General features: G+C 38.5%; 1 protein-coding gene across 4 annotated transcripts; it reads right to left on the bottom strand.

Moving 5' to 3' along the window:
• Positions 1–435: 435 nt before the first annotated feature.
• Positions 436–24,639, bottom strand: AKAIN1 (A-kinase anchor inhibitor 1). Of its 4 annotated transcripts, none has more exons than XM_033073387.2 (3): positions 24,494–24,639; positions 22,073–22,200; positions 436–3,598 (listed from the first exon to the last, which is right to left on the bottom strand). In XM_033073387.2, the coding sequence occupies exons 2-3, from the start codon at positions 22,149–22,151 to the stop codon at positions 3,408–3,410; spliced, it is 270 nt and encodes an 89-aa protein (XP_032929278.1). In that variant the 5' UTR covers positions 22,152–22,200; positions 24,494–24,639; the 3' UTR covers positions 436–3,407. The 4 variants fall into 4 exon arrangements, with proteins under 4 accessions (XP_032929278.1, XP_032929269.1, XP_032929260.1 ...); XM_033073378.1 differs by lacking the exon at positions 24,494–24,639 and adding an exon at positions 20,690–20,801 and having other exon boundaries at positions 22,073–22,090; XM_033073369.1 differs by lacking the exons at positions 22,073–22,200; positions 24,494–24,639 and adding exons at positions 20,690–20,834; positions 20,868–20,916.
• Between the last annotated feature and the right edge of the window lie 629 nt (positions 24,640–25,268).

Genomic DNA, 25,268 nt, shown 5'->3' with positions numbered 1-25,268 from the left:
GGGAATGGATGAATCCCATATACTCTCAAGAATTCATTTTACTTCCTTTTATATTTTCCACTAATTGAAATTAAACCTTTTTTTATAAAAGTCTGCAGTAATTAACTCTACATTTGACATAGATACTCATTTAAAGAACAACAGCAGCATATTTCATGGTAACCATATTGAGAATATTTACATTGCAATTTTATCTACTTACCATTGTAGGCATACAATAATCTGAGTATATATACACATATTTACTCAGAGTATATATATAAAATCATATTTAAAATATAAAATAAATATATATAAATAAAATATATTAAAATATATATTAAAATATATATTAAAAATGCCACCAGAAAACAATAATCACACACAACTTGAGTAGAGACAGTAAGACTTCTAGATGATTGTCTGTTATTGAATAAACATCCAGTAATTTCCAACTCATTATCACAGAATGCTTTTATTTTTCTGAAATGATAAAATTAATATGGCTGTTTCCAAGTCACAGTTGTTGGTTTTTATTTTTTAGAGCAGGGATTTCCAGTGTAACCACACAAGACCAAAAACTTGATGTACAGTGGCATTTAGTAATCTGTTACAACATCCTGCCGTGGTCATGTGAATCTCCATGTAGGCATTGCTGCTTTATTAACCTTACAAAGAGGAGTGCAATATGGCAATCAAATAGTTATAATCAACCTGAATGACAGCATAGCAAGCATAGTACTGGACAGCCACACACACACGATTCTTCTGTTCTTCTGGGGGTGTGATAAATATAATTTCCCATATTTGTACAACATTTTGCCTACCACTATAAGTGCTAAAAAGTGGTGAGTTGTTTTAAATACTTATAGATACCTTTTTGATTACCTTATATTTCTAAGATATTATATTTTTTGTGCTGAATAATGCATTCATGACTACAAACCTCATGGGCACATTTTACTTCATGAGATTGTCTAATAAGCACATAACAAATCAAGGCTTCCAACCATTTTTTGATTTTCCAAGAAATTAGTCTTCCAATGACATTGGTATTCTGACAATGATGGACATGCCTATTAAAAAGTTGAGTGATAAATAGTGTGCCTAATAGGACTAGGACAGGAGAAAAGGAACAGTAAAGGGACATTGTAGAAGTGCATAGTGGGAGCAGGAGTGAATATGAAGCAGTGACAAAAGCCCAGATTCACTGTTTTTCAAAATTCTTCTTTTGCTAAAATTATTAATTTAAAAACAAAAAAAAAGGTATACAAAGAAACAGTTTCAAAACTACATGAAGGTTATTAACATAATTATCAGTAGCAAAAAAAGACCCCAACAAAACAAAACAAAACAAAAAACAACAAAATTCAACAACAAAAAACCCAACCCAACCAAAACAAAAAAACCCAAACTCAAACATATTTCAAATGTCTGGGAGCAAAAAGCATTAAAAAGTAAAATAATTTCAGTCGTGGAAATGTTCTATATCTCTCCTTCCTGCAGCATTGTGAATCCATGGCAAACACTGTTTTGCACCACAGAGTCTCTCCAAAAGGTTTGCTCTCTCTCATCCACCAGACTTGTCTGCTCATCAGCCTTAGAACTGAGCCTTTATTCATGATCAGTTTTCTTAGGCTCCCAGAGAGCAAAAATGCAGAGTGTTTAGAAAAGAGTTACCTCCCAAACAAAGATGAACTGGTGAAAAAGCTAATTGTAAAATATTTACTATTACAATAGCACATACATACCTCAAGACCCAACTACTTTCACCTTTCAAAGTTTGCTTGACTGTAAAAATTCACCCAGTGTCTACAGAAGTGAATCACTGGTGTACTTGCAATACAGGTAACTTTTCATTACTAGATGACTTGGAACACTTTCAATCACATTGAATTCTCCTTTGCATTTTTAAGAGAAAGAAGACTGAGCTAAAACACTATCTTGTATGAGTCAGTGCTGTTAAATTTAAATTTAAAAAAAAAAAAAAAAGAAAAGAAACCAAGTAGATTATAAAGACTTACTGTTACATTATGTGGTTATTCATGACTAAGCCTCTGTCCAGGAGAAGGAATCCCAAAATTGGTTAACACAAGTAACAGGGCACAGTAAGTAATAGCCAATTATTTTGCCCACAGTGTCTTTGAGGATCATATAGCTGAGTCGAAAAGCCGTTGAGAAAGTTTTGCAGGGAATCTTTGTCTCTTTCAGTTTTATTACTACAGGAATTCATTTGAAGCAGAGCTACAAGCCATTTCTAGAATTAAATATGCTGTTATTCATTTCAGATGTATAATTGTGCAATCATCATTAGAGAAAGGGAGCATAAAAGTGAAGAGTACATTTATTTAATTTGTATTTTCAGAAACATCATGGATTTCTTCAGCTAAATAGAGCAGTTGAAAGGATAAGCTCTGTATTAGCAGCTTCACGCAGTGCTATTTAAGCTGAATCTATGTAACAACGGCAAATATCTAAAGTCACTTTACACCCAGCAGGTGAGAAATACCTACCATGACAGAATTCAGATACTGTATATTTTCATCCTTAAAGACATTAATATATTGACCCCCCTTTTAAAAAGACACTTCAGTGCTCACTTTCTTTAAATCAAGACCCAGCAACGTTGCAAAACTGGAGCAAATGCTGGCCAACTCCTTATCATCACATCAGTTCCTTTTCTTTCAATATCAAGAAAATTAAAAGGAATAGTTGAGGCACAAGTGAATTTTATGCAGAAGTTTAGAAGTATTTCAATAAGTAGACTAAAACTTCAGTGTTTAACTTCTTTTAAAAAAAGACATAGATCATAGATATATGATCATAGTCATAGATCACAGTCACTGCAGTCTTACTGGATTGTATTTTTTTTTTCCCCAAGATGAAAAAATAAACTGGTTCACAGAACTTACCAAATCCACTTTATACTGCCATAGCACATAGTTCATGTCTAATCAAAGCAAAAGAAGCAAAAGTACAAACCCGTGTTTCAAGGGAGCTTGAAAGCATTCTGCTACACCTGACAATAAATTATTTCTTCAGTGAAGACAGCTTCAGTGAACCCAGTAACGCAGAGGAGTCTGTCCAGTTGAACTGACGCAAATGTTGCACGCAGAACTTGGCATGAGAGTGCACTGGCAACAAGCTGCTTTTGAGAATAAGCTCGTATCGTAAGAGCTTGTGCTTGAAACTACTTTTACAGCTATGGTTATTGTTTCTGTTAAGAGGCACTGCATAAATATGGAGTCATTCATCTAATGCACTTAATATTTCTCAGATGAGGACTATTGCAGTTTTACCCTATGTCTAGGTGTGATAATACTTTGGTTTGCTTTACAGAAGTAGCATTGCACTACCAATACAGTTGAGATTAAAGAGAAGGCTGAAAACACTTGCAGACTGGAGTTGGAAAACCCCAATCTGCTCCTTTACTTCTTTTCATGCTTCTTGGTTAATTTTCCTCTTTCTAGTTGGAGGCTTGTACCGGTGTTTGTTCGCTTCTCCTTTTGCTGGCTCTCCTGGGAAACCTGTTGCACTGCTCGAAGGATAGCAGTCTGCACAATCTGCTTGCTGGCAATCTGCAGCTTAATTTCATCTTGCTCTGTTCCTGGCTTCTCACCTGCCAGAACCAAACACAAAAGAAAGGGAACTAAGAACATGGGGCCAGTCCATGAAAACGTGAAGGACAGAGAAAGAGGAGGGGGGAAACAAAATCACAGTGTGACTGGGGACAGTTTCTTGCATAGGAAACTTGCCAATACTGAAGATGAATTAGGGTGGAAAGTGCCTGTGCATGTTCAGCACCACAGGACAGAATAAAGGAGGAAGTTTTGAGTCATAGAGCTCAATTACCCACTCTTCAGCTCTGGGGACAGCTGTGACTTCACAGCTGAAACAAACACAGATGCGTTTTGCAGTTAAGACTGGAAAGAAGATTTTCTCATCCAGCTGTGAATCACACCCATTTTGACTTGAGCTGTGCTTCTGCATAGGGAATTGGACTTTATTTTGCAAGCCTGACATGTACTCTCTCACCACCATACAGAAAAAACCACTGCTTCATTAACATTTCTTTTTACTTCAGATTGAAAGCCCTCATCCATCAAATTCCAACTGACTTCAAGGTACAAAATTTTGTTTAGTGCAGTGTATTAACCCTTAGATAGATTTTAAAAAATATCTGCAAAACATTAAGAAATGTTCAGATTGTTGTAGATAAAACAGAGAGCATTTTCCATGGAAACCTGAAAAACACATATTTTTATGTGAAACTTCCTTGTTTGGCTAAACTGTTAAAATGTGGAGAAAAATGAAGTAATATAGTGTGACTACTGACATCTGGTAATGAAGAAGAGTAGTTTATGTCAAAAGGCTTCTCTTTAAAAGTATTTTGACTCCTAACGTAAATGGCAATTTGGACAATAAAGAATGCTTTGTAATGGTCAAAGTTGATACTGATTAAAAAAATTCTGACATACACTTATTGACATATAGGAAATCCATTCCTAATTGAAAGGCTTAGACTAGGTGCTATTGACATTACTAGATTTGATTTTAAAGTTTTTAAAGACATCCATCTCATTTCTTTCTTAATTGAATGTTATGCTCAAGTATTCAATTAAATAGTATTTGTAGTTTACTGTCTGTTTTAATGACATATTTTAAGAATTCTGTCCTGAGAGAAATCAAATAGAGTGAACTAAAGGTCAGGTTCTTTTATGAGAGGCACATATCTGAAATTGTGATAAATTTCCAATGTCCTTTCAGATTTTTTTAAAAGGAAACTTAAGATATAAAGAAAAGAAGAATCACTTGTTTCCTTAGGGAATATGCCATAAGCTTGAGGGAAGAGAAAAGGTGCTGCACCTGGGTTAAAGTAATGCCTGATATCAATGCAGACTGGGTGGTGAATTTATTACTGCAGATTTGTGGAGAAGTACTTGGGGACACTGGTAGATAAAAAGCTGGAAATGAGATGGCTCGTAGCCCAGAAATGTAAGCTGGTCTTTACAAAAAGAGTGAGTGTGGCCAGGAGGAAAGAGAGGTGATTCTATCCCTGTGCTCAGCTCCTGTGAGATTCAGGTGTACTGTGTCCAGATCTGGGGTCCTCATCACTGTAAAGACAAGTAAGAGGTTAAACCTGTGGAAACATAGAAAACATGTTTTAAACTGGAAAAACTGACTGGAAAAATCACTTGGATTCTTGGCACAGCCCGATTCCCTGATTCAGTTCTTTCTTCTCCTCATCACTTGAAACAGTGTGGTTTTGGATGGAATTAAATGTTACTTATCAGATACAGTACAGATAATTCTTTACTACAGTAATTTCACGAATACAAGCCGCACCAATTTGACCAAAATTTTGGTGGAAACCCGGAAGTGCGGCCAATATTCCGGGGCGGCTAATACATTAACAAAATTCTAAAAGCTGCCAACACGGAAGTGAGAGCCCGCGGCAGCCCCAAGCCAAGCTGGAGCCCGGCCGGCCCCGGCAGAGGTGGGAAAGCCTGGCAGAGGCGGGGCCAGCAGTGTGGGGGCGGGCGGCAGAGCCTGAGCCAGCAGGGCGGGGCAGGGAGGGCGGCAGAGCCTGAGCCAGCATGGCGGGGGAGCCCGGGAGAACTGGGGCTAGCAGTGCAGGGGAGCATGGCAGAAGCAGGAAGGCCGGTGGGTGGGGCTGCCTGGCAGCGGGGGAAGCCCAGCAGAATCGGGGCCAGCAGCGTGGGGGAGCCCGGCGGTGCGGGGGCATGCAGTGCCGGCCAGGGCAAGGAAACGCGGCGGCAGTGCAGATGGGAGGGGGCGGCCGGCGAGCCTGGCAGTGGCGGCAGTGCCTGGCCCGCCGGCAGGGCGACTACGTAAACAACGCAGCGGCGACGCGGCCGGCATGCCTGGCAGCGGCGGCAGTGCCTGGCCCGCCGGCAGGGCGACTACGTAAACAACGCAGCGGCGACGCGGCCGGCATGCCTGGCAGCGGCGGCAGTGCCTGGCCCGCCGGCAGGGCGACTACGTAAACGCAGCGGCGGGGCGGTGCTGACGGGAGAGGGGGGCCAGTGAGCCCGGCGGCGGCTGCAGCACCACCCAGCCGGCCCCGTCGGCAACCATGAGCGGGCTGAGCCTGCCTGGCCCCGCCCCGAGCCAGTAAAGCCCGCTATGCCGCGATCCTGTTACTAATTGGCCAGTTTGTGAAAGCTGCGCACGGATTCTCGCGACGAACGAAAGTGCGGCTAATATTCGGGGTGCGGCTTATCTATTGACAAAGACAGCAACATTGTTGAGGCACCGGGGGTGCGGCTTATAATCCGTGTGGCTTGTATTCGTGAAACTACTGTACTCAAATATGAACTCACATTTTATAACACAATAAATTAGTCTTCTTGCATGGCTGAAAAATATCAGTCAACACATCTGATGTTCAGAAGATAATGTATTAACAAAAGCAGGGATAAACATGAAATTCTAATTACAAATTAGTATGTTGGAATAGAAAATGAAGTTATATGAAATGTGAAAAATTTGCCAATCCCCAAAGCCACAAATCCCCAGAATCAATCATTGAAAACATATTGTCATTAAGCACATTGCTGTTGAAAATTACTCAGTTTGCTCTCCTTAGGGATGCTTTGTTATTTATTTGGTCCTTGCCAATTAATCAACAAAATCTGATGTTTAAATATTTTTACTTTAGAAAGATCTTCCTTGGTAACACTCAGTTGAAAAAAAAAGTTTTCTAATGCATTTCTTCCTGGGCTCTTCACTTGTTTATTTAGGAGCAAAACCTGTCTGAAAGCACCACACAGATAAGCGAGATGTAGATTATGTCTGCTCAGCGGTAACTCATTAGAGGATTCTTTCATTTGTTGAGATAGCCAAGAACAGAGAACCCAAAACTTCTGGACTACCTCTGCACAGCCTCTGAGAGTTTAGGTATGCACAGAAAGGAAATGAAGCAGCTTGAATAAACTCAATTTTTAGTTGTGTAAAATGGTTAGGGTGATAGCAACTCAGATAACAACAGATAATTGGCTTCAGACACAGAGAGAATCAAAGCCATTGGCCTGGGGTGATGTGACCAATGAGACCATTGGCAGCTTGCGTGGACCATCTAAATTAGAAAGTAAGTGAAAATCATAAGTTATTTTGGAGGGTGATACCTGACACTGTGTTTGACCCAGGTCTGGCCTGTGCTGAGACCATTATTTGTAGGAGTTGGATGCCAGAGATTTCAAGCAGTCAGACATTAACATCCAGCTCCCCTGGGTGTATGGTGTCTATTACAGTTGGCCCAACAGGACATGGTCTTGGGCAAGTGGCTCTAGATGACCCTGCTTGAGTAGGAGTTGGACAAGAGGACCTCCAGAGGTTCCTTCCAACTACAAACCTACTGCATTTCTGTGATTCTAGCTGTTTAGACTGCAATAAATCACAACTTTTCCACTTCCTGAATGAGTAAAAAGCAATCTCCCAAAAAGCATCCCCACTACATCCTCTTCTTCCAATTATTCATTTCAAGGAAAGCAGTTAGCTAGCTGTTTTATGAGAAGCTAATTTAATTATTGATATGCTGGACCTACTCTGAGCAAGAAGAAAGGGATTGACTAAGGAAAGCAGAGATTACTCATACAAGAATCCCAAAGGGGATGAGTTGGAACATATCTATGTCCATCTTCTGAAATACAGACTACTGTGGACATCCAGGCAGAAGTTGGAGTGCCCATAAAATTAATTAGGACTTTAAGAACTGCAAATTTTCAATCAAGTGAAAAAAATGTGGCTCCTGATGGTACTTGGTGTTTAGCTAGTCAAAGTGAGAGTTACTGGGATGATAAAATACAATTAGTTTTTATCTACCATTTTAAAGATTTGAAGTATAACTAGTTAAGTTAAAATTCCATGAAAAATAAGTCATTTGAAGCAATTTCTGGGAAAAACTTGAACAATATCAGAAACACATACTGCCTATTAGCTATGTTTGTCTAAAAACTACATTTTCCTCTTGATGTTAGAAAATCTTATTCTGTATCTTTAGATGCTCACCCATCATACCCAGACCCCAATTCTGTAAATAGAGAATTGAAATATCTGGGTTAAGTGATGCTAAATACAAGGTAGCAATTTTATCATCAACACATGATGAAGTCCCTTCAGCGTGTTTTTATTACCTTGTACTACTCTCTGTAAATTTTATGCCAACTAACTCAGCAGATTAAAAGTAACTTTTAAACTCTGGTCTGGTTCTGCAATCCAAAGTACAGTTTGAGAGATCCAAAAAACATCAAAATTTTGGACTGGCCGCAGGAATCAGTCACATAATCCACTTAAAACTAGTGCCATGCGTCACTGCCTTGAAATTGACTTGCTTGAGGAGAGTAGAAGTTTGGAAAAAGAATAAAAATATTTGAAGTAAATTCCAAATATTCATTTCAATTTATAGAACTAGCATTAGTTTAAGTCCAAGAACTCCTTGAGTGTAAGACTTTCCACCCTCTGAGATGTTTCTAGACTATGGAATATTCTTGAAAGGTATACATTGGAAAAAAAATAACTACAGAGAAAAAGCATTTACCAGATCAAATGTTTAAGTACTTCACTCTGGTTGCACATGAGCCTTTTCTCATTTACACACTTTACTTTCTTCAAAGCATCCTGAGTCACTTCCTTTCCAGCTTGCAATCAAAGTAGTCTCCTGCACTTTCTGTTGATATCCCCTGGAGCTATTTCCTTTCAGCTTGAAGTTAAATTTATTACACCTTACAAAAACTCCTAATAAGTAACACTCAATAATGGGTAATTTGTTTGAATCAACAGCTGAGTTCTCTACTGTACATTTTCATAAGGTTATTTGGAATACTATCATGAAGGTCAACTATGAAAGGCAAAGATGCAAGTCTATCCCAGATCCATTAATTCTGTCAATAAACAGTGGGGAAGTTAAAGATCTTTTAATTCACCTTTCCTCAAACCTTTTTATTCTTCCTGTAGATTGTATAAACCACTTTGAACCTAGCTGTATTTAAAACTAATAATAAAAATCACATTCCCCCAAAAAAACTTCTGATCAATATAAAACTCAGATTTACCCATAATGCATCCCTCTGTTAGCTACAATTTAAACTTATGCAACAATTCTGAAGCTGAAAGAGCCAAGAAGTAAGTATCTTTTTCTTCAAATTTACATAAGATTATGTAGTATAGTTTTAACTAAAAATTTACCATTACTTTTAGCAATATATTGCTTTGGATTGCAATAATTAATGATTATTCTTTCCTGCAGCACTGGAACATTGGAATTTGTTTTTAAACAAAAATTGTTATTATTAATTAAACAAAATACTGATCTCTGGAAAATCTATTTCAATTCTATTGAAAATTATTACTATAATTTTTACAATTCAGCTGACAGTACTAAGGAAAATTTTAAATAGAGTGGAAGTATAAGTAGACAGGACTGGGATGGTTAGAATTCATCAGATGGTCCAGTGTGGATGCATAAGAGCTGTGTATACAGAAAAAAGCTGCATGTTATTACCTAAACTGTTTTTTATAAACTTTATCGTTTATATGTGTTCATAGATATTGAAAAACCTTAGAGAATCCAGCAGGTTTGTAATGACATCATGTATGTGTTTAAATAATTGACAGTAATATTCTTTGCATCAAGATTGATATTATTCTACAAGAAACCAGATTCACTTCTTTAAGCAGGTTCAGTTCTCTAGCTTCCCTCTAGCATTAGGCAGTGATGTATCTCTCCATCTTGTTGGCCACAGTGTGGAAGTCCTAGGTGAACCTCCTCTGGTGAATATTTTGTAACCTGTGATTTTAAGTGGTTAAAAAATGTCCTTCTTTGATTTGCTTTAGAGGTTGGTGTTGGGATTTTAGCACAAGAAGCCTAATTTGAAGAAGAGATACATAATCAGGAAATTTTGATGAGTCATGTTAATCACATCCAGAACAAAATGAACATGGCAATCAGCCAGGGCTGAAGATTTTCCAACACATGTGCACAAACAAACTTTGCACATGAAAGTCATAAAACTATCTTACAGAATTAGAGACCAAATTTATCTCAATTTCAGTAACAATGTCAGCTCAGAGACCTCAGGAAAAGGTCCAATGAAGTTCCAAATTTAATCTTAAAAAAAGTAAATGCATTCGTAACTGCACTATAGTTAATTCTGCTCAGTACCATTTATCATGCTCTAAAATGGAGCCTGGTGAGGTCCTGACTAATAGCTGTCAAGCATGAGGAGGTAATACTCATCCTGATTCCTTGAGGAAGAAGTGAGGACACTGTACCTATCAGAAATGCCAAAAGTATTTTAATGTAGGATCCTGTGTTTATCCAATTCCCTGACCTGCTGTGTGCAGGGAATTACAACATTTCTTTCTTTCAGTAGAAAAGTTAAGGTTCAGTTTAGGTTTATTTTCTGCCCTAAACTCATTCCTAATTCCTGCTGTTCAACCAGCATGGAAGAGGAACTGCATCATGAAGGGGTCCAGCACAGACTACTTTGCTCTTCAAAATAAATTTTAAGAATGAACCTGGAATAACTCTGCTCTGAATACAAATGGAGGAGCAATATAAAGGAAAAGAGGAGATCAGAAATGCAGATAAGCGTCTCAAAGAACATATTAATATCTCCAGAGCAACACTTCATTGTACCTTTTTATCCAGTCATTGGCTATATCTCAACTCAGGTTCTGCAATTATTTTCCCACTGAGTTTTTACTCTTTCTTAAGAGATAAGAATATCTGGAATTCTCTTTGAGTTTTTTGCTATATAAAGCTATCTTTTTAAAGACTCCAGCAAGTTATTTTATACTATTTGAAATATGCCAGTGAAAACGAGTATTTTTAGATTAAGAGATTTCTGAGACCTATCTAAAGTATTTTTCAACGTTTTAGTAAGATTTCTTGACATAGTTCAATAATATTAACTAAAACTCGATTATACAATTCAATCTATATATTTTCTAGTATTTTCACATATAGCAATAAATTCTGTCCTTAAGGACAGTGTTTTTCAGCTTTGAAGACTGAATGTAGTTCAAAATAATAGTCACAGACAATTCTGCCACACCCAAACCCATAAATGTGATACTCAGATTTCGGTCCCAAAAGGAATATTTCTGGATTCAATACTGTAAACTAAGAATAATTTAACTGGATTTTTGAGTCTGAGGCTGCAGTTCAGTGTATTAAAAATAAGATATTCCCTAAAGAGCATCTGGGACCATCTGCTTCAAAGTTAATGAAAAATTTACATTCTCTTCATCTGCACAATTTTCCTACTTCTTTTAGAGAACACATTTCAAATACTAAAATAAGAAACCTCTCTATATCAAAAGCTGTGATTCTTCCAAGGCGGGAGAGGTCCAGTGGCACAGGTGACCCATATCATAGAATCATAGATTGGTTTGGATTGGAAGGGAGCTTAAAGAACATCTAATTCTAAACCCTCTACCATGGGGCACCCAGAACTTTGCTGGGAAACCTGTTTCTGTACCTCACCATCCCCACAGTGAAGAATTTCTTCCTAACATCTAATCCAAACCTTCCCTCTTTTAGCTTAAAACCTTTCCACATTGTTCTATCACTATCTGCCCATGTAAAAAGTCACTCTCCCTGTTTCTTATAAGCCCTTTTTATGCACTGGGAGGCTCCCTGAAGGTCTTCCAGTGTCTTCCTTTCTCCAGGCTGAACAACCCTAACTCTCAAACTGCCTTCATCAGAGAAGTGCTCCAGCTCTCTGATCATCTTTTTTTCCTCTTCTCTGGATCCACTCAAACAGGTCCATGTCCTTCTTGTGTTGAGGATGCCAGAGCTTGATGCAGCCCTACAGGTGGGATCTCACCAGAGTGAGTGGGAGAACCACCTCTCCTGACCTGTTGGCCACACTGCTCTTGATGTAGCCCAGGATATGGTTGGGTTTCTGGGCTGTAAGAGCCCACATTCAGCTCATTGCACTGATGGCTCACATTCAGTTTTTCATCCACCCAAGTCCTTTTCACGGCTTTCAATGAGTTCTTCTCTCAGTCTGTGTTCGTCTCTGGAATTGCCTCAACCCATGTGCAGTATTTTACACTTGGACTTGTTGAACATTATGAGGTCCTCAAGTTTGTCCAGGTCCCTCTGAACAGCACCCCATTCTTCTGTTGGGCCAACTGCAGAGCTCAGCTCCTTGTCATCTGCAAACTTGCAGAGGGTGCACTGGATTCCACTGTCCATGTCACTGATGAAGGTATCAAGAGCACCAGTCTCAAGATGGGCCCCAAAGGGACACCACTTATCATCTGACCCCCTCTGCCTACTATTTTCTACAGTTCAGGTGCTCAGAGATTCCAATCTAAAAAGAAAACATTAAGCACAGAAACCTAGATAACATCTATGTAGGTCTTCTGAATCTGTATAAAAAAACTCATTTTGATCCCCCTTGAAATACTGCTTTTGTGTTAGAAGACTTTCAGTATCCACCATGATACAGCATAAGCAAAGGGCAAGTTTTCAATGGAGGTTTATTTTGATAGCTGCTGTGTTTGTATTTCTACAACTTTTTGTGAGTTTTGGTCTTAAAGAACTATGTGCAGTTAATTAAAATTTACAAGATCTGAACATGTTTTTCTTTTCTAAATGTAGAAAATAGGGAAGAGGTTACATAACCCGTAAAATCCATCAAACATGCTGGTTTAGCCAGCAAAAATATCCTGCTACGTTTTAGATATATTTCAATTTATACCAGATTTTTCAGAGTCAAAAAATTTTTGGCCAAATGCCAGGTAAATCAGAGCCCTCCTCTAGCTCTAAAATAAATCCCAAACCAAAACCCCCCAGGAAAAAAAATCCCCCCAAATAGCCCTAAATTTGCACATGCACAGCAGTATAGAAACAGTTCCCTGTTTATTTTAGAATGTGAGTGGAGTATGAAAGCTGTAAATACAGTTTTAGCAACTGAGGCTGAGGTTATATATATATATATAATCTCAGATTACAGAATATGCTGAGTTGGAGGGGACCTATCAAGATTATCAGGTCCAACTCCTGCCCTGTTCAGGACAATCCCCAAGAGTCACACCATGTGCCTGAGAGTGTTGTCGAAATACTTCTGAATCCAGTCAGCCTTGGTGCTGTGACCATTTCCCTGAGGACCCTGTTCCAGTAGCATGACCAGCCCTTGGGTGAAGAACTTTTCTCTAACATCCAACCTAAACCTCTCCTGACACAGGTTCAGTCAATTCCCTTGGGCATATACACATATACACAAAGTAATAATAAAAAGTAAATTAAAGATTATAAAGACCTAAAAGGCACCTTGAATGAACAAAACCCTTTTTAGGTATTTTTTACTTGACAGAATCTCTCGACAACAGGATGGCATCACATGCCATTTTCTACTCTTGCAACTGATTCTCTGTCTTCCCAGAGAAATATTTTCTGCTCTATTAAGAAACCTTACTTCAAGACAAAATGTAATGTCAAACTGCAAGTATTTAACAGAAGTGTTAATGGATATGCAACCCCTCTGTACTGATAAATCATGAGTGGATTCACTGCCCAAATAAAGAAAATGCAGGGTTATTCTGTTGAATATATATAGTACAAAATGAAGCAAATGAAGGTTACGTCCGTCTCACCATTACAGAAATACCTGAGTAGAATATGCCTCAATTGACTTCTTCAGGTAAAAAATTTCAAACTCTCTCTCGAACGAAGACAGTATCTTCTGGACAAACAACTACAGGATTTGCAAGGGCAGACAACAGCAACACAGAGCTCACCTGCCCTGACTTCCCTGGCAAAAAGGACCTGAAGCATTTTAGGGATATTCAGGTCAGCTTTTCATTTCTGCTAACATCAGTAAAGACTCTGTTCCAATTGACTGATATTCACTAAAGTTCAGTAGAATCTTTCAAGTTATTACATAAAAAACATGATGCAGATGGTCAACTAGTAGTCAAAAATTTCACAAAGCCTAAAAATAAATTTAAATTAATTGCTTGCAAATAGTTTTTCCTTAACCTTGTATTTGTAACATAATACAATGTATTATGTCCTTAACAAAATCTTTATTAGACAGGATTAGAGGTATAGAAATTAATCTACCTTTCACTGTATTTTATAGTAAGGGTATTTATTTCCATTAGCACAATAAAACTTGTAAGATTGGAATGATACTATTTATAACAAATACATGAGAACAATTCACCTGCAAGAATAATGACTTGGAGGGACAAACTCTAGAGATCAGTGTAACTCATTCCTTTTCTACATTTACAATTTGACTTTCCTGCTCAATAAACAGTTCCAGTAAGGATGTTAATAAGGAATGTATCACTTATTACCACTATCCCAAACTATGGACAGCTCCTTCAATATAGGCCATACATAGCCACTGTAATAACAGAATTCTTCTCACACCTAACCTGAATAGGACTCAATCCCGTGACAGTGAAGTGAAAGGTGACAGCCTCACTTATTCAAGCCTTCAGTTCTGTTAAAAATAATTTGAAAAAATAAATTCTGTGCCATTTTTAAACATTATGTTGATTTGTATTTTAAAGAAAGATTGTACCTAGGACTGTTGATTATTTTCTTAACTTTCTAATTTCATCACATTTCTGAATATCTATGAACTAAATTTCTTTCACCTCACTAATGAGGTCTGCTAGTGGAGTTTCATAGCGAGGGAAAGATCAATGTGTCACTGGGAAAAGGTCAGCACACGAAACATTTTTCCTCAGCAAAAGAGAAAAAGAATTTCTTCCTATCTGATTTCTTCCTACCAGGTGGCAAACACTTTGAACTACTGTTGAGAGTTGTAAATGCATTCAGACACTTTTGGGCAGCAACTGGCCTTCATACTCACTACCAGCCATAACAAATACTGGACAAAACCTCCATTATATCAGACTACATGAAGTTGGCAAAGAGTTTTGTTTTTCACTTTCAAATTATGTCCTACACATGGACTTTATGAACATGAAGCTATCAAATTAGAATCCTACATGGATATACTTTTACATTTTTTTATTAGGGATTTTTGGTGGGGCCTGCAGAACTCAGAGCATTAGCAGAATATAGCACAGAAATTAATAAGAACAAGGACTGTGTCCTGCCTTATTCTCATGGATGAAATATACTTCATAACTGAATTGCCAAAGTACCACAGTCAGCACAAACACTGGAGATATCCCACAACAGGGTACCTTCAAAGAAGTAAAGTTATTGATGGCAATTTTTGCATTTATGAACAGGCCCTTCCATGCTGTCTTGATCTGGGCATTGTGGTCAGGAATCTGTAAAAGTACCTGCAACACTATAATCAAAAAAAGAAAAATTATGTCAAGAAATTTCTCATTGTCACATTCTGCAACACAACAGGTTGTTGCTATCCCAGATTTTCCACTGGAGAAGATCAGGACTATTCAGATCAGTACATGCATCTGTTTCAGTATGCAGCTGCGATGTCTTCAATTGCAGGGTAATGAGATTCCTAAAATGTCTGGTACAGGATGCGTTTCTGATCTTCAGTGTCATTATACAAGTCTGCTATGTTGCTCCCAGCTTAAAAACGTTAAGAACAGCTGTGCTGATGAAAAGCTTGCTGAAAACCTACTGGTGGTGTTGCTTTTGCACAGAAAAGGTGCTGAGCTATGAATATCCTGACTTCTCTAATGCCTATCTTTAAACTTTGTGTTCACACATTTTTTTTAACACAAAAATATTGATACGAAAATTAATTCTGTATCTTCCTCCTTATTTTAGAACTATAGGGTGTTGAATAAAGCATCTGAGTTTCTAGTAATAGAGAAACTGTCAGGTAAAAGGAATTCTTCAAATTACACTGACAAATAACAAGATTCACCTGAAAGATTAAATCACACAATTCAAAGCAGACACAAGTTTAAGAAATGGAGTGTTTGACCTGAAACAACCTGTCAGTGTAAATATTCCAATCTTTCCTGAGGTATTCAGTTCAAAATGGATTCTTTTCTAGAATAAACTGTGCCAAAAAACAAACAGAAAAAACAAAGAAAAAAAAAGCCAACAAAACACCACAGCTTTGTACTAGATGAAACAATTATGGCCTACAATGATGAGACTCTATTATTTGGTTATTTTAGTTATTGTTTTACAAAGTAAGAGTAGTGCAAAATTCTCAAAATATACTAAAATGATCACTGAAATTACAGTCTACAGAGATTTAGAAAGCCCTTTAGGTAGCTCAGACATCCTTAATAGGTTTCTAACTTTAATCCCAAGTTAATTTTAAAAATGCAGGCCATGTTTATGCTATATCAGTGCATGTTTGAGTGATTTGTGCAAAATAGCATTAGAAAAAAAACCTTAAAGCATGAAAAACACCTTTGTATTGTATTTGTTCAGACAAATCGTAAATAAAGAGTATTTTTTTTAAATCTTTGCACTTGGAAAATATTTTGGGAAACATTTTGGTATTGAAAATAAGCAAGGAATATGCCCAAGGTAATTTTTGAAAAAGTAAGTGAAAGTCTGCAAAAAAGTAGTTTGGTTAAAGTTACTGTTAAATCTGGTAAATACTGATATTGTAAGGGATCACTTCTTTGTAAACTAATGATCTGCTATCAGCAGAAATCTTGCTGCATAATCTAATTTTTACTAATGTTTTAGAAAAAACAAAATCTCTAATACCTCTTTATTTCCCACTTCACAATAGTGTATATTTAATCTGTGGAACTACAGTAGTTTCACGAATACAAGCCGCACGGATTATAAGCCGCACCCCCGGTGCCTCGACAATGTTGCTGTCTTTGTCAATAGATAAGCCGCACCCCGAATATTAGCCGCACTTTCGTTCGTCGCGAGAATCCGTGCGCAGCTTTCACAAATTGGCCAATTAGTAACAGGATCGCGGCATAGCGGGCTTTACTGGCTCGGGGCGGGGCCAGGAAGGCTCGGCCCGCTCATGGTTGCCGACGGGGCCGGGTGGCCCAGCTCAGCGCCACGGCTCGGCGGGGCTGGCCGGGTGGTGCTGCCGCCGCCGCCGGGCTCGCTGGCCCCCCTCTCCCGTCAGCACCGCCCCGCTGCCGCGTTCGCTCGCCCGGCTGGCAGGGCTGCCGCCGCCGGGCTCGGCGCCCGCCCCGCTGCCGCTTTCGCTCGCCCCGCTGCCGCTTTCGCTCGCCCCGCGCCGCGCCTCGCGAGCGCCGCGCCCGCCCCGCGCCGTGCCCGCCCCGCGCCGCTTTCGCGAGCGGCGGCGCTTTCGCGAGCGGCGCCGCTTTCGCTCGCCCCGCCGGCAGGGCTGCCGCCGCCGCCACCAGGCTCGCCGGTCGCCCCCTCCCGTCTGCACCACCGCCGCGTTTCCTCGCCCTGGCCGGCACTGCAGGCCCCCGCACCGCCGGGCTCCCCCACGCTGCTGGCCCCGATTCTGCTGGGCTTCCCCCGCTGCCAGGCAGCCCCACCCGCCGGCCTTCCTGCTTCTGCCATGCTCCCCTGCACTGCTAGCCCCAGTTCTCCCGGGCTCCCCCGCCATGCTGGCTCAGGCTCTGCCGCCCTCCCTGCCCCGCCCTGCTGGCTCAGGCTCTGCCGCCCGCCCCCCACACTGCTGGCCCCGCCTCTGCCAGGCTTTCCCACCTCAGCCGGGGCCGGCCGGGCTCCAGCTTGGCTTGGGGCTGCCGCGGGCTCTCACTTCCGTGTTGGCAGCTTTTAGAATTTTGTTAATAGATTAGCCGCCCCGGAATATTAGCCGCACTTCCGGGTTTCCACCAAAATTTTGGTCAAATTGGTGCGGCTTGTATTCGTGAAATTACTGTATTTATAGTGACCAATATTTTATAGGCTAATCTGGTATTAATATTTTTTAAAATTCTAGAATACACTATCTTCTAAAGAAAGTTTTTTTAAAACTTTATAAGATCTGCCAATTCAAAATTATGACTTTTCTCTGGTTTTTGATCTAATCCTTGAAATTTCATGCTTCTCTACTGCAGTCTAATATGTACTTCCATCCTTACATGCAATTTAAAATAACACATTTTTATCTACTTCTGCAGCTGCCTAAAGCATTTCAGTTCAGGAAAAGTAAAGAAGTTAAATCTTGTAACTCAAAGTTTTTATGAGAAGCTCATCTATCATCCCCCCACTCTAAGGGCAGCACAACATGTGTGAATTATGCAGGAAAAATGAATGCCCAGACATCTCATTGAGTTTGGACTGCACTTCCTGTACATCAGCATATCATTAATCAATCAGCACTAGACAGTGCAAAGAAGCCCCAGTAAAATTAAACCAAGTAAGGAAAAACTGTATGCTTAGTTCCTTTTCTGGAACAGTCTCAATGTTAATTTTAAGTGTGAAGGAAGAATATGAATAAATGAAGAAAATGAAGACTACTCTTTTGCATACCTACAAATAGCAGTACACTGTTTAAAATGAGCCAGGAGGTCCAATTTTGGCCTAGAGTACTGGTCATTTTACAATAATTTTTATCTATCTATCTATCTATCTCAATAATATCCAGGTTTCTTTGGAGGTTGTTTGTTTTGTGCTGCTTTGTTGTGTTATTTTTTCAATATAGTAGATATAAGTTTTAGGGAGTTGAAGATTAACAGGAAAGTATATATTCAGTAAATAGTCAGTAGGCTTTGCCTTTTAAAAAGTTATTTAAACTTCATAAGCTGCTTTTACTTAATAGTTTATAAATATAGCCCATTAATTCAGAGCTCTGAACTAACATGTCCAAGATCTTAAGAAAAAGACCATTATCTTATTCATCTGCAAAATCTTATCTTTGTTGTCATGTAAATGACTTCCACAATTTTTGTTCCTGGAAGAGAATTTCCTCTTGATTGTTGTTTTGTTTTCTTTTTTCTACCCCATTCTTAAAAATTATCATTCTGACCATAATCATTTACAGTAAGATAAATCTTTTACTTCCTCTCCCCTCACTCCCCAAACAAACAAATGGAACAGAAAATCAGGTCATTCAGTGAGATAAAATAAGAAAGTTAATTGAAGAAATGAAACTCAGTTTCTTAGCAAACTTATAGTATTTTTACATCACATGGCTTTAAGTACTATGAAGATGCTAAAGATGCCTAAACCTCTTAACTTTTTTTTTTGTTTGTTTGGGTTTTTTTTTTTTTTTTTTTTTTTTTTTAATATCTGGAGAAGAGATAATGCCAGGATGGGGCTGATTTGCAGGCAAGAAAAGCAATGAAAAATTGGAATCTACTCATGCTTGCTCAGTCTGAACACAACAGATTGTTTTATCCTCTCTTTTACAAATTCCGATTTAGTCGCCCTATGTATTTTATGGAAACATTTGCAAGGAGACCATGAGCTTTTCTTTGAGTAAAGGATAACTGAAGAATGACTATATAAAAGAGTTTTGGATAGAGGGGGTTTTTTTTTGTCTATGGATTAGAGTTGTGAAAAGAACAATTCATGCAGTTATTAATGAGCTTAGAGGTTTGTTCTTCGTCAGCCTTTGGGGAAAAAATGTGCATGTTTTCATTATTTTAGGGGTAATCTCTTCCTGCAATATTCCAGTCCCACAGAGCACTTCAAATACTTGTACAGTTAATGGTGACATTCTGACAGACAAAAGAAGTTCAGGAAAGAGCCACTAATGCTGAAAAAAAAGCAGTGGATTGTTCTGTTAAGATAAATAAGTTGGTTCCAATTTCAGAACAATGTAAACATGAATGTACGAAATTAGAGAGCAACCAGGCAGTTAAACAGACAAAATTAACGAGATTGTTAAAAAGAGATACTGGTTTTTGTTTTTCAAAAAATTAGACTCAATTGGGTTAGCAAAGTCAGTCTCAAGATATTTTTTATATGAAAGTGTAAAGCTTTTGGATAATTGTCCTTTCAGAGATTGGATATAGAATTTCAAAGAAGATAAAACTTCCGTTAGCTTTGCAAAACAAGGGTGTTAATAGTTAGTCATTGTCAAGTTGCAGCATTTACTTTCCCTTTTCTATTGACCCACTATTTTACTGAAAGTAATACATCTTTAATGAAGTTATTTTTCAAGCTATGTCCCTATAGAAGATATTACGCATGACTTACACCCTGGAGCTACCAGGCCTCTCAGCCCTCTCATCCTTTTCTGAACAACCAACTGCATATTTCCAAGCAGAATGTACCAAACCCAATAAAGATTTGCTGTAGTTTTGCTTCTTTTATGGGTTAACATAAAAGTATACCATGCACTAGAGATTCTGCACCCTTATACAGTGAGATCTCACATTAGACATGAACTGCTGAAATCTTCAGTTTTGTTCCAGTAAAAACTGGACTGAACAAACTTTCTGCTCTCTTTCATTCAAATACTTATTTTGTTCTGAGAAGGAGGAAAGAGGAAATGAAATTTGTAAATTGTCCCCATGAGTTTCAGGGATGGTCATTTTGGCAGCCACTGGTGTGGGTGCAGAGGGGGACTCACTCACCAGTCACTGCAAGGCCACATCCCCCTTTGTGACCCTTGAGTGCAGTTTGACAAGCACAGCACCCTGCACAGTTGTATAGGAGGCTCCTGTCCCTGATGAGAACCGCAGGGGTGACCCTCATAACCTTTGGATCCACAGCTAAAGAAATCCTAACCTAAACCACCTTCTTTGAACCTACTTGCCTCTGCCTCACCCATTACCCCCTCCCCACAGCAGCTCTCCGGCACGGCCAGGGCCTTCCAGGAAGGCTACCCGTCTGGGATCGGGATGCAGCTGCCCTTACCTGGAGCGAACACCATGGTGCCGCCCGGGCGGCACGGCTCAGCACCTTGGACGGCTCCCGGCGCCTCTGGGATCAGCACCTCGGACAGCGCCCGGCCCCGTTGGATCAGCACCTCGGACAGCGCCCGGCCCCGCTGGATCAGCACCTCGGACAGCGCCCGGCCCCGCTGGATCAGCACCACGGACGGCGCCCGGCCCCGCACGGCGGCGGAGGCGGCCGCGGTCCGGTCCCTCCCTCCACAATGCGGCGGGGCGGGGAGGGGGCCGGGGCGTCCGCACGGACACACACACATACATACACACACTCTCTCACACACACTCTCTCTCTACCAGGGAACCACCACTGCTATAACTCCTTACCCTGCAGTGGCAGCAGGGGGAAGGGCAAAAAGGATAAAGGCAACGGCGATCTGCCCAGCAGGGAGACTGGCTAATTGCTCCTAATTACCTCTCGACAACAGTCCCGCTGCCTGACATTTTGGGGTGCGCTGCTTCCACTGCAAGCTCACAGCATTGTTAATAGGCTCTAGTGACACTGCACTTTGTCACAGCATTTTCGCTTCCAAAAGCTGAAATGCTGAGGAATTTATACTCTGATTTCACAGGCCCGTTAACCCAGCTGTACCCAACAGCAGCACCACTTTAAGAGGCAACATGAATATTTCGGCATATAAAAGATTTTTATATTATTTTTTCAAGGCAAAACAGTAAAGAAATTCATGAATAGCAATAAAATAAAAACAATGAGTGTCACAGTAGAAGACTACTTACAATTTCCTACTATCTTCTACATTTCAGATATAATGTACTTTTGTTTGTACAACCCATAGTCAGATTTCCTGTGGACCCTGAACTTCTACAACAGAAGTGAGAAACAGCAAGATGGGACAAGGTTTACAAAAATTAACTCTCCTCTTTAAACCTAACTTTCAAAAGGGATTTTGAAAAACATTATCAATACAAATTATAGAAAGTACATTTTTTAAAAAAAGGAAAAATGTTTGCATGCAAATGTTTGCAATATGCAATATATTTTCCAATCACATTTTCATAACCTAAGATATTCTTACAAGCTTATTTAATTACTTTAATAGTCAAGCATTTCACACAGACTTTTTCAATTAAACTGGCATACTTGAAGTCTCAAAATAAGGTCTTATTCTTAAAATACAGGTACAGAAAACACAGACCTCCTTAAATAATATTGCTTATATACTTCAGCAAGTAATCAAGAGTGGCATCACTGTCAAAGTCAAACTAATCATCTGGTGGTAGTTTTTTGGTTGGTTGGTTGGTTGGGTGTTAGTTTTTTTGGTTTTTTTGTTTTTTTAAGAGTGTAACTCATTTCTCCTTGGGAATGCCTTCCAGATTTATTTTCACTTACCATTTCTAGCATCCAGTTCCTGGATATTCCTTTTATTTCCATTAGTAATTTCAGCTTCTTTATTGCCATTTTTTTCCATCTTCTGTCTTATATTTCAGGGATTCAACTTCATTTCTCTCAGATGGCAACTGAACAAATGAACATAAACATACCCCAGGTTGCTAGGGAATGGTGTTCCCTTTAAAAATGTGAGTTCAAAAATCTCTGCTCTAACCTTTCCTCACCTATCATTATTCTCATTCACCTTAAGCATGGGAACTAACAGGGTACCTAAGAACTCAATTAGAAAAATTTCTAGTAAAAGTATCCCACACAAAATACAGAAATGAATGCAGTCAGCAATCTTCAGCATTCTTAAGAGAAAGGTGAAGGATACCCCACAATCTTTAGAAAATCATTTCTGACCCATAACTTGGAAAGACTGCAATAAAACTTACACTGGTATTTTTATGATAAATCTGTTATGTCACCCTTAATGTTTGATCTATGTGCTCAATGGAGTGTTATCCATCATAAAAACAGGTATTAAAGCACTTCTCAAAAAAAAAATCTACTGGTCATATTTCTATTACATACATTTTCAGAAGAAATTATATGGATGCTTCTAAAGGATTGTGTTTTGAAATGGTCGAGCTGTTTGCTAAAAGATTTTCAAAACAATAAATATGATTCAGTGATATCAAAGTCTGTAAGTAACCTGTAAAATTCTAGGTGGGTAAATGCAACTTGGTAACAGAACTGACAACATTTTGGTGAAAGTATACAGTTAACAATAATGTTAATGAACATCTCTCTTTAAGTGCTATCTGTCTTTAATCTGATAAATAACTCAAACCAGTCACATTTTATTCTGAAGTTTTCACTTTTCTTGTTCAAATTAAAAGCTAACAGCAAGTAATATTTTCTGCTAGAGGAAAAAAATGTTATCAAAAAATCTTTTTGAGCTTCTTTTTCTCATAAAGTTAATTTCTGGATTTTGGATTGGATCACAAGTTTAAATGCACCCAAAATAATTACTGAAATAACTGCACAGGACAAAGGTCTATAGTGAACTGTCACCTCAAAAAGAGCATGTAGTTAATGCAGTGCAACTGCCAAAACAGAGTGCACTGCTAATTTTTTTCATTCAGCTTTAGATAAATGGAAAACAACACTAGTTATGCCCACTTATATAAAAAGTTCCTTGAGAATGAGGCATATTATTAAAAAGACATATCATTTAAATACAATACATTTAAAGAAGTTACATCAACATGTATGAAATAGAAAGCATGAAAATCTTGCCAAAACATCTGTATATATTTTCATCAGCAATTATATACAGTCCTTGCCTTGTGTATTATTTAATTCTTAATGTTTAAGTGAGGAATTACTGACTTCCATATACTATCAGTGGATGTAAAAATTCTTTGGTATGTATCTTCAAATACCTTTTTGAAGAAGTCTTGGTTGACTTATAAAGTCCTTTGTTAAAAATGTTAACACTTTTTGAACAGACAGCTAACATTTTTAGACAGTTACAAAAATCATGTTGACTGATGTCACTTTAAATCATTCATGCTATTCATAATTCTTTGGATTTAGATCTGAAATAAGTCCTTTATTCTAATGCAGCTGAGAACAATTATTTGGTCACATAGGTTCAGAAGTTTAGTAAATATCTATTCAGGGAGGAGTCCGTTCCACCTAGCGATGTGCAATGTTTCAAGGTTTCATTAAGAAGAACATACAGCTAACATTTTACAGGTAATATTTAAAACTCTTTTCTGAAAGAATCATTCAGAACTAATCACCTAAACATAAATAAACATATTTCACAATAACATTAATATAAAGAGATAATCAAGATTTCACACATTTTATATCAAATGCCAGGATTATATTTTGTAATTTTTTTCCCCCTCAACTTCGAGAACTAATTATCTCAGAGTCTTTTTTCTTTACTTCCTCTCACATTTACACATTAATAATCAAATCCAGTTTTTTGGGAGGGAAAAGTAATAAGATTAGGAAACTGCTTTGATGTCTTTTGATAAAACGGCTAAGATCGTAATGGACTTCAAAAAGTGATTACAGTCACTGTAATCTTATGGTTAACTTAACATTAAAATCTTTACTTGCCAAGATGCAACATATTACATCTGAAACTGCAAGGAAGCTGTTAAAAAGAAATTGTGACTGAGTGTCATCAAGAAATATCTAAACATTAGATGAGTATTTGAAATGTCAAATTGCAATCTGTACAGTAGGATCATAACACTCAGGATCCTAGATTTCGAAATCTAGTATTTAATACCTCTCTAAATAATATACCCCTAACAGACAGAAGGAGAGAATAAACAGAGAAGGTAGAAAAGAAAAATAAAAATAAACACAAGTACCATTCTCCTGAAAAAAACTATGAAATTAAAAGCCAGTTACCTTTCCATGAGTGCTTCAGAAGAATGTCAGTGCACAGATTTCCAGCAGCCAAAGAGATGACACCGTGAAAGCCAGAAACAAGAACATGCAACATTTCCCAAGACAGTAAAAAGTGAATGCCATTAAAGATAAGTGCGGTCAATAGTATTTTAATTCATTGTTCTATTCAATTTTCTTAATTAATCTAATAAACTACATAGTAGTCCAGGATTGTGATTTAAATATATGAATGAATTTTAGATAGTCTAGGAGAAATAGCTGTACAGTTTTGTGGAGTTTTTTTGTTTTGTTGAGGTTCTTTAAAGTATCACAAACATGCATCTGCTTCAGGACTTCTCACAGCCTGTAAAGATATCCCAAAAAATCCATGTCCATCTAGGTAATATTTCTAGCTGATTATATTGCCACTCTCACAACACCTGAATGCCTTGCACCCATTAATGATTATCTTTCAACAGTATTGGTATCTTTCTGTTATAGTTAGGAGTCAAATTAGAGAAGCTGAACCCAAAACAAAAGCCAATCAACAAGAATCTAAGATCTAGATAAACTCGGGAGGTTTAAATAAAAGATTCAATGACTCACCTAAAATATTAGTACATACAAACCATGCAGTGGAGCCAAAGTAATAGCTGTTCCTATCTGACACACCTCTGCTGGTTGTCAGTCCCTTCACCAAGACAGAAGAATGAGTCACAGTCCAAAATTTAGAGTCTTTCCACCATGCAGGAATTCTTTTATACAGCAAGGAATTCAGCTCAGTGAAGTACTTGGG

The sequence above is a fragment of the Catharus ustulatus genome, chromosome 1 (assembly GCF_009819885.2).
Source record: "Catharus ustulatus isolate bCatUst1 chromosome 1, bCatUst1.pri.v2, whole genome shotgun sequence".
NCBI lineage: Eukaryota > Metazoa > Chordata > Aves > Passeriformes > Turdidae > Catharus > Catharus ustulatus.
This window is presented reverse-complemented; position numbering and strand designations above follow the sequence as displayed.

Excerpts from the sequence above, each read along its gene's own strand:
- AKAIN1 (XM_033073364.1), bottom strand. The coding sequence starts at position 20,981 with ATGTGTGTGTGTCCGTGCGGACGCCCCGGCCCCCTCCCCGCCCCGCCG. Across the intron at positions 3,599-20,689 it reads CACCATGGTGTTCGCTCCAG|GTGAGAAGCCAGGAACAGAG; the intron begins GTAAGGGCAGCT and ends TGGTTCTGGCAG.